The following is a 16,376-nucleotide window of genomic DNA, read 5'->3' as shown; positions in this document are numbered from 1 at the left end:
GTCCTTATGTGTGTATAAATGTGTGTGTGTGTGTGTGTATAAATGTATGTGTACTTGTTTACTAAGGCAATAGTTTGAATGCTAACTAAATTGTTTTGTGTGAGGGCATATATATTTCGTAGCTAGTCAACAAGTCTCACATGTTATTAAGTTTATGGAATATTTTAAACCTTATGGTTTTGTATAAATTTTTATCAATTTCTTTCATAGTAGTTGAGCCTTTGGTGCATAGCATTGCTCTTTAACTAAAATTAAAGTCACTATTATCAGCAGGGTACATGAACATCTCTCTAAAATTCAAATATAGCATAATAGGCATTTTTCACTCCCAGGCCATAGACGTCCATTCTGGCTTCATTTATGCATTCACTGAAATGTGGTATTATGACTATGAAAACAGCATAGTTAGTAACAAAATTTCATCAAATGTGACAAATAAACATATTGTGGTATTTACATACAATGAAATATTATTCAAGAACAAGAAGAAATGGGTTCCTGATATATGTGTATGTCATGAATGTAAATGAATGTCAAAAACATAACACTGACAGAAAGAAACCAGACACAGGGAGCATGTGCTGTATAATTCCATGCATATAAGGCTCTCAAAAATACCAATCTAATCCTTAGTGACTGGAGATGGTGCTTGCTTGGGGTTGGGGTATGGGGTTAACCAACAAAGGACAGAGGCAACAGTTTGGGTAGGTGAAAATGTTCTATTAATACTTATTGTGGTTAAATGGACATACGGATTTTTCTAACTTCATTACACTGGTCCCTTGAAATACATGCAAATTACACCTCAATAAAAATGACTAAAATTTTTTACTTATACCAACCTGACATGAGCACACAGAACACCGGTCATTTTCCAACACCCAAATCTGACCATTGTGCTTAATTTTTCCATCATGGATGCAGTCCCCGGTACAATTCTTTCCATGAGGACATCGGCAATCATATCCACCATCCAGGTTAAAACAAATGGTATCATTGGTACAGCTGTGCCTGCCAGTCCCACACTCGTCAATATCTACAGTTAAAAAAAGAAAGACAGCAGCCAATGTGCTTAGAATATGCTTGGTTGCAAACAACTGCAGTCAGGCAAACTGTCTCCTGATGTCACACATAAACTGATTTTCATCTTACTGGCATGCATTTTTTTTAATCAAATGCTGACTACAGCAATGTTAATAATCTAGGGATTTACCAGGAAAATATTATCATGTTTGATTTCAGACACCAAATAACCTTGCTTATATTTTTGACTTTTATATCTCTGTAAATACCATTAGGCTTTATGGAACATATTTTTTTGAAAGTTAAGAATGAGAGTCAATTTATCAAACAAAACCAGTTTGGCAGTGGAAATTCTAAAAGGGCCTATGATTTTTTTATTGAGGAAATCATTGTCGATGTTAAAATGGTACAAGCAGAAAACCCTTTCTTAGTGGGAGATAAAATGTCATGGGAGCCCTGAGGCATTTTATTCAATTTCGAACCCAATTGTCACAGCCATGTCAGCCACATGTAAGCTCTTTCCAGCGTTCTGCTTAGCCGTTCTTCCCTGACAGCCTAGGAATTTCCACACCATCCTTATACCCTGCTCTTCCCCCACAGGAGGGCAAGGTACCACCAGCAATCGCCATTCTCTCACAAAGAATCCACCACTTCTTACCTTTTCCATTTCAGACAATCATTTCTTCTCCTGCCTGACTCAGTTGGCAACTGCCTGTGCTTCACCCGCCCTCACCCAGTCCGCAGCAATCATGGCCTAAAGTATTTCCATACAGATGAGGAGCAAATACCCTGACCCACAGATCAGGCCCATAGGAGGAAACATGGTTCATTTTATTTATCTCCATCATTTAAAGGCCACAAGACAAAATACGTTTCAGGGATATTGTTTGAGCAGCAGTAAGCAGTCCCCCCCCCCCATTTCATCTGCTTCCTCTGAGTAGAGGCCAAGAAAGAAAGAATTAAATTATAACAGGAAAAGTGGGCTAGAGAGAAGACAGAATATATAGCTTTTAAATGGGAGAAATGTTCATTGATTTTACTCCACAATTTTAAAAATGGAGATTTAGTAAATATTTTTCTTAAGTGGTTTGATTTAAACAATATTGGAGACGTGGACTAGTCAACATTATAGTTTAGCTATATTTAAAATCTTAAATACTTAAATTCTGTCACATGTGAATTCCTGAAAATAAACCACATGATGTATTTCTATTTACCTTGATTTTTTTATCAGTTCCTATCTTAACAAAACCAGTGAATTGAGTCAATGGCTGAAAAGATTTTTATTAAAACTATGATGAACTATATTAATAGCATGACTTGCCAAGGATAATACTGCTTATAATTATAGACTGTGATCAAAAGGAGAAATGTTAGCCGATATCAGAATACTTTAAAACATTTTTAAAGTACACTGGCTAATATATACTTTTTTCAGATCAGATACAATTTTCTCTTGGTAATGGAAATGAAAATTTTAAAGTGGCCCTATATCTGGTATATTCAGAATAATAAGGTATATTTGATGAGTTGAACTTCATCTCGCATTAATACTTTTATAATTAGGAATTATAGTAAGCAGAAAAATGTTAACCATAGTTATTTGGTCTCTTTGACCACAAACTCTACAAAAACCTGTTATTACCTAGTCCTTGGAATATACTATTATGACACTATTTCATCAATGGCAATCAATAACTGGATTTTTACAATCTTCTTATTTTGCCTGACATTTAAAATGAAAGCTCTGATATCAGACAATGCTTCTCCCCCCGCTTAAAGGCAGAGAGGCCTTGGATTCAGAAAACAAAGAAGAGATACCCAAGGACATTCATGCTCTTAAATAAAGAACAATTATAATAAAAACGAGAGTAAAACATTGCTCACAACAGTGGTTGACATGCACTTGTCATGTGTGGAGAAATGTGCAGGCAGAAATATCACAGTGGATTAATCATCACCTTTTGCTGTCCAGTGGGATTTGAATTAATTCAAACTCATCTTTTCTGCTTCTCTACACTGGGTTTCCCACTGCAGAGAATATTCTCGATTGAATGGTAGTACAGGCTTTTTGGAATTCAATTTTACATATAGTTTTATTATAGTGTTTGGTTCCTAAATTAAATATGTGTAAAGGGTTTATATTCTGCTTTGAAAAACCTACTATGGTATATAACATTTCTAACTTTAAAAATATTGATAACTCCTCTAGTGAGTGATTGTAAAAATAATTCTGCTGTAGCCAATGGTCAAGTCTCAGTTGTTATCTAACTTGACTTAGCAGCAGCACTTCACACAGTTTATTCCCTCTCCCTAATAAATTTTCTTTACTTGCTTTTTATCACATGCTTCTTTGGTAGCTCTTTTAGGCCCTGTCTTCTGCCAATATACACACTCCCCAGGTGTGGCCACTAAACTCTGAATAAACGGTAGTCACTTGAAGAAGTGGTCTAGTCAAGGCAAGTGTATGTGTGAAGCCACAGTATTTAGGGCCATTGAGATGTGGTATGACTGATCATCTGGGGAGTGCACAGCACATAAAAATGCAGCTAAAGAGGTACTCAGGGCCCAGGTAAAGTCCATGTTAACAAATTTGAACTTTATCAAAAAATAATGTAATCTCATTTTACAGAACTGCAAAAAAAAAAGTCACAATCAGATGTCCTTTTCAGAAAGCTTCCTTTGGCTTCATATTGGGAAAGGAATTTGATTGGACTAGAATTTTCAGCCACCAGATCAATCAATCAGCAGGCTCTTTCAGTAGCCCAGGCAAGAGATCGTCACATCATAAAAGCAAACACTCATATGGTCGTTGGTATCACCAGATTCTAGTACTTTCACATAATGGCTCATTTAATCCTCACCAAAACTGTGGTGGCTACAATTATTATCCCCTTTGTACAGATCAAGACATTGAGGCACAGAAACGTTGTGTAACTTCCCCACGGTCACTAGTCAGTAAGGTATAGGGAGCCCGCGTGAGAACCCACACCATCTGGCCCCAGGTCTGCGCTCCTCAACCCAGTGCTGAACTGAACAGTGGCACTGGGGACGCATAGAAAGAAACAAAGACAGAATCATCCAAGAAAGAAATGACGATGTTAAAGCAACTTAGTGATTTATTGACTACAAAGATTAGGAAGAGGGAGGGATCATGAACGATGTTCAGATTTCTGGGCTGGAAAATGTGGTTGATAATATTTACAGAGAGAAAAGCAAGATTTTGCTGAGGAGTGGAAGTGGTGACAGGGATGAGGAAAGACAATAATTTGTTTAGAACATTGAATTACACTTTCCTCTGGGCTTCCAAGCGGAGCTATCCAGTAAGTAATTGGATATATGGGGCTAGAGTTCAGAAAAAGGACGGGGCTGAAATATGAATTCAGTGAAAATATACTTTCATCATCCCCTTTCTCAAAAATTGTCCTTCAGACTCCAGTTTAAACTTCTTTGTGAGCCATTTAAAGCTACTTCCTTCCCCTGCACTCTTTCCCTGTCTCGACTGGCCAATAACCACACCAGACTTGAAGCCCTACAGTAAATGCTAGCCAGACACTCAAGGCTTTCTTGATCCCAAACAGGAAATGATCTCTCTGTTTCCTCACAGTCCTGAATTTATGTTATTTTCTCAAGTATTTATGATTTTTAACCTTGTAGCTTTCCCCTTTATTAAAAAAATCCACCATATTCTATCTAGTCTAACAGGTTTTGTTTTATACCTATTTTATCTCTTCCACAAGCTGGGAGCAGGGACCACCCTCCTTTAAGTTTCTGCTTAGCGGATGCCTGGCAAAGCACCTCCAGGTACCAATGCATATATTCGGTAACTACGTGTTGATATGAATTGGATTGATTCATTTCATTTTGGCCTTATTTTAGATTTAGGTTAATGATTTATAGTGTTTAGTTTGAACATAATGCTAAAAAGATCCTATCCTATAAACATTTTTTTCATCTTACAAATTCAAAAAACCTCATCAAGCTTAAAGATAATCCTGAAATTAAAGCAATGAAGTGAAATGTGGACAAGAAAATAAAATAGTATGTGAGAAAAAAAGTGGGCTTTATGCTCAGAGAGAGACCAATTTAGGGATGCACTAGCAATGGTGACATGGACAAGGAAAGTGTTACTCTGGCCCATTACCTGGGATTTAATGTCTACAGCTCAGAGATAAAGGGCTCAGCAAAACAGCATACGCTTTGTATGAATGCAGCTTATAAGCACGTATGCTGTAGGTTACACAACTGAAGTCTAAACAATAGCGAAATAGTGCACAGTTATGGGTTGATGTCTTCAAGCATGAACCTTATACTTCACAGTGACTGGAGATGCACCGCTGTGGTTTTGTCTGCCTCCGAGTGCTGCTCTTGTTGCTGCTGCTGTTGTTGTTCAGCAGCAGCAGACACATGGCACCTGCTCAGAAATGATCATACTCTTCAACCTGCATCCTTCTACAAACTAACGTCACCTACAATTCTACAAATCACTGAAATTGCAGCAAATGGATAGATGTTTAGAAGAAGCATTTTAGTCTTTTTTTATATATAACACAGGTGGGTTCTTTTAAAAGAATCCTTCAGAGCACATTGTCTTCTGAAAGAGTAGTACATTTTTTTGTGATAATCATTAAATTCTAATGGAAGATAATAGAAGAATCATCATTCTGGAATTGTGGTTTTTTGAAAATAACAATTTCCACTGTTCCTGTGTTTATGGCATTTCCTTGAAAAGCCCTTTCTCGGTAAGCATCTCATAGAATATTTTACTTCCCTATCTTCAACTTTATTATGTATTACTTTAATGGCTAGTTTTGTTTTCATTGTTATTTTCTGAACACTCATGAATGTACTAATTATGTTTTGTCCTAATCATTACTATTTATACATATATTTACTTCTAACATAGTAACTATAAATCATACTATATACCTACTTTAAAAACAAAACAAAATCTAACCCAAGGATACGTTCATGGGTTTTTATAGAGAGAGAAAAGGGAGAGAGAGAGAAACATTGATATGAGAGAATAATTGATCAGTTGCCCCCCATACATGGCCTGACCAGGGATTGAACCCGCAACCTAGGTACATGTCCTGACTGGGGATAAAACCAGCGATACTTTTGGTGTACAGGACAATGCTCAACCAACTGAGCCACCCAGCTGGGGCCTATATATCTATTTTTAACATAGGTTACATTCCTAACACACTTCCAATTAAAATATTATCTATCATGCATCTCAATCTTTTTTATTAGAAAAATAAATATATCATCTATTACATGAGAACTATTGTAGACACTGATGACTGACAAGCAAACAAAGTCTATGGCTCTTGAAGCTTATGTGCTATAGCAGATGATGAGCAAGGAAACAAATTAATATGTACAAACATTTCAGGAGAATTGATAGCTTGTATGAAGAAAAGTGACACAGGGTTACTGAATAATGTCAGGGGTAAGATGCTGTTTTAAATTGGGAGTCCTTGAGAAGCATTTTAGAGGAAATATAAATAAATTTAAAATGAAGTATGCTAAGATCTGGGGAAAGAACTTTCCAGACCAAAACAAAAAACAAACAACAACAACAAAAAAAACCAACGCATGAAAAGGGAATCAGTTTGGTTTATCTAAGAAGTGTCAAGAAAGCTAAGTACTATATCATGTGGGCCTTTGTAAATCATTGTTAGGGTTTTACTCTCCTCTGGTCAGTGCAGGGAGAAGTGCTGGGGTTTATGAGAAGGCTAGGAGAGACTGGTGTCCTCAAAGCCAAGTGAAGGAAGTTGTTTCAAGAGGAAGCGATGATCATCTGGGCCAAATGACTGAGATATCAAGCAAAAGACTAACTGACCAATGGGTTTGGCAAGAAGGAAACCGTTAGTAATCTTGAAAGGAGGGCATTCCCTGGAGCAGTGGAACTCAAGCTTCACGGGAAGCTAGAAAGCACAGATAAAAAGGCTAGACAATTCTTTGAAAGAGTTTTGCCCTAAAGGGGAGTAGAAAAATGGGGGAATATCTGGGGAATCTGGTAGTGTCAAGGAAAGTTACTTTTTGTTTTTGTTTTATATTTTAAAGACGGGGTGCTGCTCCAGGCTCTTTCTCTGCTAATGAGGATGATACAGTAGGTAGAGTGTAATGTGAATGAGAAAGGGGATAGGACAGGGGCAAAGACCTCATGGAGGCAAGAGGGGGTGAGATGCAAGGTACACTGGAGGGTTTAATTTTTGATAGGACAAATGCAACTTCATTCTGTGAAAGCAGCAGAAACAGACATAAGTGAGAGTTAGCCAGTGTAGCTCCTGGTGCAGAAGTGAGGTGCTTCTGCTTTCTCAGTTAAATATGAAGTATGGCATCAATAGAAAATGAAGAGAAAGGAAGTGATATCTAAGGTTGGAGGAAATGGGAGAAGGTATGAAATGGTTGGATCAGGCAGTTGCAGGGGAAAGTTACTAAGGGAATAAAGTAGGAATGTTGTATAATGTTGATGGCCCTTGTAGGAGGTAGTCTATAAGATGACCTCCAATGATCCTCAGTGTTGAATTTTTTAGGCTCTTATATAATCCTCTCTTCTAGAATGTGGGGTAGACTTATTGAGTCACTTCAAATGAACAGAATATGGGCAAAGTGGTGAAATGTCCCATCTGAGATTAAGTTATAAAAATGCTGTGGCTTCCATCCTAAGCACCTGCCCTCTCTTGAACTGCTTACTCTGGCGAGCCAGCTCCTCTGTCTTGAGGCAGCTCTGTGGAGTGGTTCAGGGGCTAAGGAAACAAGGCATGCCAATATCCATAAGAGTGACCTTGGAAATAGAGTCCCATTCCCTCCAACTCCACCCCAGACAAGCCTTCAAGATAGTCAACAACTTAACTGCAACCTCATGAGAAACCTTGAACCAGAAGCTTACACCTAAGCTGCTGTGAGATAATTTTTGCTGTTTTCAGCTGCTAAGTTCAGAAGTAACTTTTTATGCTTCTATAATACAGCCCTCCTGAGATGTGTCATCATGAATTTAAAACACAGTAAGCACAATTACAAATGTAAAGTATAATAGCAGAGGTATGTGTTTATTCTAGTCATGTTCTGATGCACAGAAAATGGTGTGCAAAGATACCACACAAAATGAAACAAAGGTAATCCCCACAGAAGAAGTGGAAAGGACGGGGGAGAAGAGGATGAAATAGATTCATTTTCAGTACACACACACACACACACACACACACACACGTGCACATATTTCTGTATGATTTGAGTTATTTATAATCACGTTATTTATATCCATCCTTTATATGTGAACTTAAAAGACAAGAGGAAGACCTGTTTCTCATAATATACTATAGAATATAGGCTAAATAGTTCATCAGGGAAGAAGAAAATCACATTGTTTGATATGCTTCTTGAACTGCAATCTGGTTCTTGGCTTTCTCTACAGGGTTGGAAGTATTCACTGGAACACTAACAAGTGCAGGGTAAAGCCCTCAGACCACAGGTAAGGGTTATTTGCAAATGCCAGGTTTTGGTCCCTGCTAAAGCAATAGAGTTCCCATTCCTACACAGAAATTCAGATGGCCCTCTGCTCGAGGTCCAGCGCTCTGCAGCTGCTGTCAAAGCATGCTGGGAGCCTTGGCATCTATCACCCAAGTCTACTTCATGTTTCTCCCAGCGAAAACCTTTTGAGGCACAAGGATAAAAGGCATCTTATCATTTAGGTGTCAAGTGCTGTTAAGTTAGAGTCTCTAAGGCTTTCATTGACTTTGTCATTTTAGCCACATTTTTCTCTCAGGCCGTTACTCTATGAAGGTGTAAGTACGAATGGAGAAATTGATGACTTTTTGACATTTGTCCTCCATTCCTGTGCCTAACTGGAAGGATGATGGCGAATCCTTTCAGTGAGGGTGGTTTCCCTGACCATTATTCACCGGGCTCTGCCTGCTCTCTAAAAACTGTGCCCCTTAACACAGGTGTAGAGAAGCAGAGTTGTTTGCCAATTCACTGAAAATAATTCAAAATTAATGGTAAATAATTGAGTATAATCTGGGCAGACTTTCCACTCCTACAAGATTGAAATATTTCAAGCAGGGACCATGTCTCCTTTATTCAACATGGAACATTCACTGAACATCTCTTCCTTTGCCAGGCCAGTGTTATGTTAGGAGTAGCCCAGTGTCATGTATTACATATCTTACACTTGGCCTTATCATCATCATATTTCTTCTGTCCTCTCTTTCTCTCTATTTTTCCTCATCTATTTTTCTAGCTCTTTTTGGGTCATATTTTTACATGTTTCCATTCAGAAATTTATCTGCTACTATGGGTTTATTCATTCTAAAACACCCTTCAATGGTTCCAAGTATCCACAAAGAATTGGGTTAGTGTCATAAATTTAATTATCTAAAAATAAAATGATCATAATTAGCAAGCACAACTTAGATTTTAACATGTTTTCAATCACTGCTGTAGAAACACACAGCAAAAATTGTCAAGTAAAAGATTAGGTCAATGGCTACTATTTATATCTTACTGTATATTCCTCAAGTTCAAGAGGGGTTCTTAAATTCTAGGTCTTCTGCACTGACCTTCACACGAGTCTCCACTGGGTGAAAACATTCCATTGTCATGGTAGCCATCTCTGCACTCGCAGTGGTACCACCCAGGCAAGTTAATGCAGTTGGCGCGGCTGTCGCACTGAATGAAGCCATCGGAGCACTCGTCAATGTCTGGCAAAGAAAACAAAAATGAGATGTTATACAATTACTGCTCTTATCTCAAGATGCAAAAACCGTTCTACTAACATTTGAGCACCAGCAAATCCTAAGAACTGGGAAAACATAAGACCAAGAAACTCTACTTGGTGACTGGAAGCTACACAGAAAGAATGTAGTGGTATTGTTAACAGCAGAAACATTTAGACAGCTTCCCTGTTGCAAAAGAAACCATCTGTGATAGCCATTAGCACTGCTCACCAAGTATTTCCAGCTCTTCTAGACACAAGCTAGGATTGCCACGGGGATTCCTAGAGCTAATTAGGGAGAGACACGTGTCAATGCTAGGAAGAGCCTTGAAGATTCACTGTGGGATGTGCATGTATTCTTTCCCTACCACAATACCAGTGACTTTCAGAGGCTCTGAAGGTCAGTGCGAGTTCCTGAGTAAGGACAGTGTGGAGCACATTCCTCCTCTACTTGGAATGGACATACTATATGAGCAAGAGATCAACCTTTTTGCTCTAAGCCACTGAGCTTTTAGGGTCTTTTATTACTATCAGCAAACCCCATTACAGCCTAATACATCATTCATCATCAATATGTGACAACTGCATTCATGCATTAATATGCTTCATATTTCTGAAAATATATGCCATCTGTGTCACTTTTTAATAGGTTTCACATATATTATCACATTCAGCCCTCAAAAAATATCTTGCCATATAGGTAGCATATCAGACAGATGAAGAAAATGAGGTAAAACAATTACATGGGATTTAGGAAGATCTCCTATACGTTCATGGCTGCCTACAAGTAGATATAGGCTAAAACTGGCAAAATTCTCTAAACAAAGAGAGCTATGTATCTTGAACCTCACATATTTCCTCCAGTGACTTACTACTATTCCCGAAGAGGATGAGCCCTTTATTCTCCTTGTTCTATTTGCTGCACAATTGGAACATCCAACCCCATCCAAGCATTTTCCTTTGCTCATTGAGAGAAAAGTAATTCCCAGAGCTGCCTTACAGAGTGCCCCCTTCCTCTCAAACACCTCTGGGCTTTGGGGTTGACGCAGGCCCTGCTAAGTGATCTGACGGCGCTGCACCATTGCAGCTGCCAAAAATAGTCACATGCACCCCACTGCCACCTTGACAGCCCTGTGCTTTCCAAACCTGCACCTTATTTCCTGCTGCAGGGACCAGGTACGATGCTGGCCCTCGTGCTGAAGTGAAATCCAGTTGCTTTTGCAGCCCTTCCCCCAAGACAGTCTGCTCCAAGCCCAGCAGGATCTGCCTCCTTCCTAGTCCAGTCTCATCTAACTCCAAAGTCTTGGAAGTATATATTCCTTTCATTTAAAAAAAATTTCCTCTTTTCCTATGTTCAACTTTGAAAGACAATTTTTTAAATAAATAAATAAAGTGCATTAAAAAAAAAAGGAAGAGGAAATAGGGCATCCTTCATTTACTTCTGATAAGCCCAGAGTGCCTTCACTAAAACAAACTGTTCTCTTAGATTAGGTAATAGGACAAAAATAAATAAATATTTTATATTATTGCAAAATTTTCACATTATTTTAGAACTATGAGTGTTTTTGCCTCTGTGGTTCCTCTTCTGAAGAGTCAATTCCTACTGTCAGGAGTTACCACTGTCACAATAATTATTCGTGGCCAAGTCAGCTAACCATGGACTTCCTGATACAAGCAGATTGCTTCCATTCGCTAAGGCTTCATAGGTTTTATGAAACAGCCTATTTATATTTCAAAGGCCTCTCTAACTGATGAACCCCAATTGTAAATGGGACTAAAATGCTGTGCTCGTTCAGCTTTGTACAGTCTTTTCTTCTAACCCAAATGATGCAGAAAATTGATTATAGCATTTTTTAAGTGTATGGACAAAAGAAATAGGTTGGGATTTAAACTTTACAAGTGAGTTTATTGGAAGAAGGCCATGAGTGTTATGCTTAGCATATCTCATTTTGAAAGATTTCAGTCATTAATGTTGGTGATTTGGAAGTAACCATTAATGGAAGAGAGCCTTCTCCACTGAAACAACTCTTGCATCTATATTAAGCCTTTAATTTAGTTCTTTTTTTCTTGCTTGAACACAATTGCAGGGTTACCTCAGATCCTATGATGTAAATGACACATATATTTTGCTGTGTATAATGCACATCCACATTTCGTGTGCATTATACACAGGATTATTATACCCATATTATACCCGTGGTATGTAATCATTATACCCACATATAATGTACATCCCTATTTTTTCCTCAAAAATTTGGGCAAAAAGTGTGCATAATACATGGCAAAATATAGTATATATTTCAATTTTCACTTCTTATTTTCTCTCATCACTCTTAATGCCTACTTCTGTACTGTCTCAACCCCACTTCTTTTAATGAACAATATGGCAATTTTCCTTGATCTATCAACATACTCATTAAGACTAGTAGAATTGCTGTGTATTATATTACTCAGTTTCTGAAGACTGAGGATACAACATGTATTGGCCATAATGTATTTTCATATACAATTTGAGTATTATTTTATTATGCAATTGTTACTTAGCAATATTTCAGAAGATGAGTACACAAATATATACATCACTTGTTAGTTTACCATTCACTATTTACTGCATGCCTGTTATGGGCCAAGTACTAAGTGCTGGGGAAACAAGGATACACCAACAAGAAGTGATTTTTTGCCCTAACTGGGTTTACTATCTATTTAAATAGTGTTTAAGAAAATTAAATTTATGAACATCTAAATTTACAATCATATTAAATAGTTTTTTCCAAGACACTATGTATTTAACACCTCTGGTATGGTATTAGGTGGTGATATGAATATCCTTTATTTTAATGGCTACATATTTATGTCTCTGAATTATTTCCACTTATAACAAGTGATACTAATAGCACAGTAGCAAAATTTAAATTTGTAGAGGGAGATAGATTACTGAAACAATGTTAAATAAACACTGGCATTTGCACATGACAAAAATTACAAAGAAGGTACAAATGAATGGAGTTTTAAAAACACCAATATATGAAACATTTATTCACATTTCAGATAGATTTTCTGAGTAATTCCTTAGGTAGTGAAATCATTTAATTTATTTAAAATATGACTCAGTTTACAAAATAACCCCCTAAACCAGAATTTATTTATAAAAAAGTGTGTATTTATTCTCACATGTTTAAATGGCAGTTCATCTCCATTTGATGTAATACACCTATTGAGATTTTTTTACACTGCTCAAAACAGTTTTTGAATTTATTGATTTTGATGCGTTTTAGTTCTTCTGCTGTTTTTTTCTTTTACCTCTTCCACATTGGTAAAATGTTTCACTTTGAGGACTTTTTATTTTTTATCAGGGAAACAAAAAATGTCACTCAGGGAAAGGTGAGGTGAATAGGCAGGGTGGGGCACAAGGGTCATACCGTTTTTGGTTAAAACTGCTGAACACTCAATGCTGGGTGGGCAGGTGTGCTTGTAAATCGCCATCATGAAATGGGTAAATGTATTGAAAGAGTCTTCAAAAAAAATTCATGAAGCTGAACACCCTCTCACAACACCACCGCCCTCTGGAAGATAATTCAATTTTTTTCTTGGGCACCCCCCCATACAAGTGTTAAAGTTCAAATTATATAGTACTTGTTACCATATAGGATAGTGAAGTAAAACTAGTCAGATAAAATACTTTGTTTCATCTTACATTTTCAAGTTTCTGATCATTTTGATTTGTTTATGCAAACTTTTCTACTTTGTTGAAAGTCAATAGGAAATGAAAATGTGCTTATATTGCCGAAGTAATCACTTGTCACCAGTAGTTAAGCTAGACTGCCTCATGGCTCTTTTTAAAGTCAGAGATAAAGCAATCAGCCTCATCTGCAAGTTATCTGAGGGACTTAGTTGCTCAGTAAATACTCAGCAAGAGAAGAGCTGAAATCTGATCCACAATTTAAGAGTTATGTATATTTTACCCATACACAACTGTGGATATTACTGAATTATAACACACGGATGTACACATACTACACACTACATATTGTGTACTAACAGAAAACAGTAAACAAATTTGAAAAACAATATTTCTTGGGTACTTTCTTTAGGTCAGTTAAAACCAAATTTTCACTTGAGTTACTATACAGAGAACACTAGACCTAGAGGAGAAAAATGTTATTATAATACTTTATTCTACATATGAACTACCAAATTTGAAGATATTTCTTTTGAAACTGAATAAGAGTACTTAGAAAAATAGTACAGCAGTATAGAAGCTCATATGATTTAGTCTTGATTTTAAGGACCTAACTTTTTTAAATCTGCAGGCACATTATGTAAACAACTAAAAATAAATTTTGTGAAAAACGATGATTTCATTATACTGTATTATATCTTAGAGAGGAAGTACTTTCCAGCTCCTGAGGGACAATTAGAACTTTTCCAGTAGCTACATTTAGACCAGTCAGCCCGTGGCAGTATTAAGATGCTGTCCCACAGCACAGAGAATCTAAAGGCCCAAAGACACTCAGCCATCCGACGAGAGCCATCAATAGCCGTCATACTCCAGGGATCAAAACAGAGCTGGCTAATAAAAGTGGAAGGCACTGTTGAGGACAGATTTTCTAGGAGGCACATATGTTTTGAGACAATCATTAAAAACAAACCAACACGCAGAAAAATAGGAAAGGAACATGCATGAATACTAAGAAGCTCACACATGCCGTTCAGAGTCTCCTTTTGTTAGGATCACACAGGCTGAGGCCTTCTGCAAGGGCACACAGAACGCTGGCTGCAGAGTGAGCTACCAAAAACAGCCTTCCCCGCTGCATGTAAAGGGTCACTTTAGAAAATGATGAATTATTTCCTTGTAAAATTGAATGTAGTTACAAAATGAGAGTCATGAGTGTAATCTCTTTCTCATGCATAGTAACAGTTATTTCTATCATAATAAAACAACTAAGAACAATAAAAAAAAGTGCAAATGCCTAGAATTATTCATACTTAAAGCAGACCCTAATCATTAGTTTAACCTGCTCTCCTTTAAAGCTAAAAGAAAACTGATTAGTTGCTATTCTATACCAAAAAAATCCAATTTTTTAAAAAGAGAACACATTTTTAATGGCAGTCAAATAATGAGTGCTGTCTTTCCTACTGCTTATCATTAATAAAACCCTGACATTATTTCTCTCATAAAAATAGCACTTGGACTATTTATATCATTATCCTATGCCCTGGTAGCTACATTATACTAATAAACAGCAGGCAATAAAACATACTCAAAACAATTAATCAACTCTTGATTACCCACAGGTGGATTATTTGTTGTCAGGATTATCTGCAGCATTTTTTTAATCCCAAGGTCATCTCCTTCCCTCTTTGGTTGAGCCTGGGTCTGGGGGTGGGGGTGCACATTTGCCTTCAGCGTGTAACAGATGTGAGTGCTCAAGCAATGCAAACTCATGTGAGTGTCACATTATTTTTAATAACTCTGCCAGATCTAGACATAAAATGTTGTCCAAAATTTTACAAGACCGATTTTCTCAAGTGAATATTTTGAAAATAAAATATAACAACATATGTAAATAAATATTTAAAATCACAATATCCTCATCACAAGTTGGGTGATGACATTACAGATTTAGTGATATTTTTATTACTTTATAGTCCATAATTGGGAAGTTAATGATCTTCTTAAAAAAGCACAATTTCATCATTATATCATTTAGTCCTCAAAACAACCATATTCTCATCCCTATGTTTTGAGCAAATACATTGCCCAAGGTCACACAGTAGACCAGAACTCTTTCGATTCCAAGTCTAGTGCTCTTTCTCCCACACTGGGCTGCCTCTCAGACCAACACCTGGCCAATCAGAACCAGCTCATGCTTTGAAATATCTCAGTGTATATCTTAATGTGAGTGAATTCCAGCTCTTTGGTTTGTTAGCTGTGTAACTTTGAATATTTTACTAAACCTCTTTTGAACTAGAAATAGTTCTCTCTCCCAATAATTTGCTGTTAACTACTTTTCTTAACTATCCTGGCTCATAACAGGAAGATAATATGTGTAAATTTCATCTCTACCTCTAAAATAACCCTCCAGAGTTTATCAAGTATATTTACTTGTCATTTGATTATGTGAAAAGGAGCAGAGGGAAATACAGTTTTACAGGTGGCATTTAGGCCAGAGAACATCGCTGCTTCTGTGGACAACTGGGAGCCACTGAACAGAGAGCAGTGGAGTGAGGAGGTCTAAGGTGTGCTTTGGGACAGACAGGCAGGGCCCACATGCTGACCAGACAGGGCTGAGTAAGACCAGAGGCAGTCTCATGTCCTTCTGAGGCTGTTTTTCATTGTCTAAGAAAGAAGTAATAAGATATTTTAATTAGGGGATAAAAAGCAGTGGAAATAGGGATAAAGAAGCATGCTCCCCCCCCTCCCCAAATGCTTATTATTTAGTCAGTATGTACACAAGGCCCTTTCATGTCGCCTGTGTTAATGTCAGACCAGTCAAGTTCACGTGCCACATGTCTGGGTACATACTGTACAGAGAAAAAAGATCAAGACAACCCATTGTTGTCTGTGTGTGTGCAATTCCTGGGGTACTATTATTTTATCATTTCTTTATTTCCTTGAGCCTTTGCA

At 37.3% G+C, this 16,376-nt stretch overlaps 1 protein-coding gene across 2 annotated transcripts in view; it reads right to left on the bottom strand.

Annotated features, from left to right (window-relative positions):
* The window catches only part of NELL2 (neural EGFL like 2), a 286,020-nt gene that overhangs the window by 20,901 nt on the left and 248,743 nt on the right, over nucleotides 1–16,376 (bottom strand). For both annotated transcript variants that reach the window (XM_036019152.1, XM_036019153.1), the window contains exons 17-18: nucleotides 9,594–9,734; nucleotides 843–1,036 (exon numbers count right to left, since the gene is read on the bottom strand). In XM_036019152.1, coding sequence (XP_035875045.1) covers nucleotides 843–1,036; nucleotides 9,594–9,734 — 335 coding nt within the window. The remainder of the gene's footprint in view (nucleotides 1–842; nucleotides 1,037–9,593; nucleotides 9,735–16,376) is intronic.

This window comes from Phyllostomus discolor, chromosome 2, assembly GCF_004126475.2.
Source record: "Phyllostomus discolor isolate MPI-MPIP mPhyDis1 chromosome 2, mPhyDis1.pri.v3, whole genome shotgun sequence".
In the NCBI taxonomy this organism is placed as follows: domain Eukaryota; kingdom Metazoa; phylum Chordata; class Mammalia; order Chiroptera; family Phyllostomidae; genus Phyllostomus; species Phyllostomus discolor.
The sequence above is the reverse complement of the archived record's forward strand: the minus strand, read 5'-3'. Positions and strand labels throughout refer to the sequence as shown.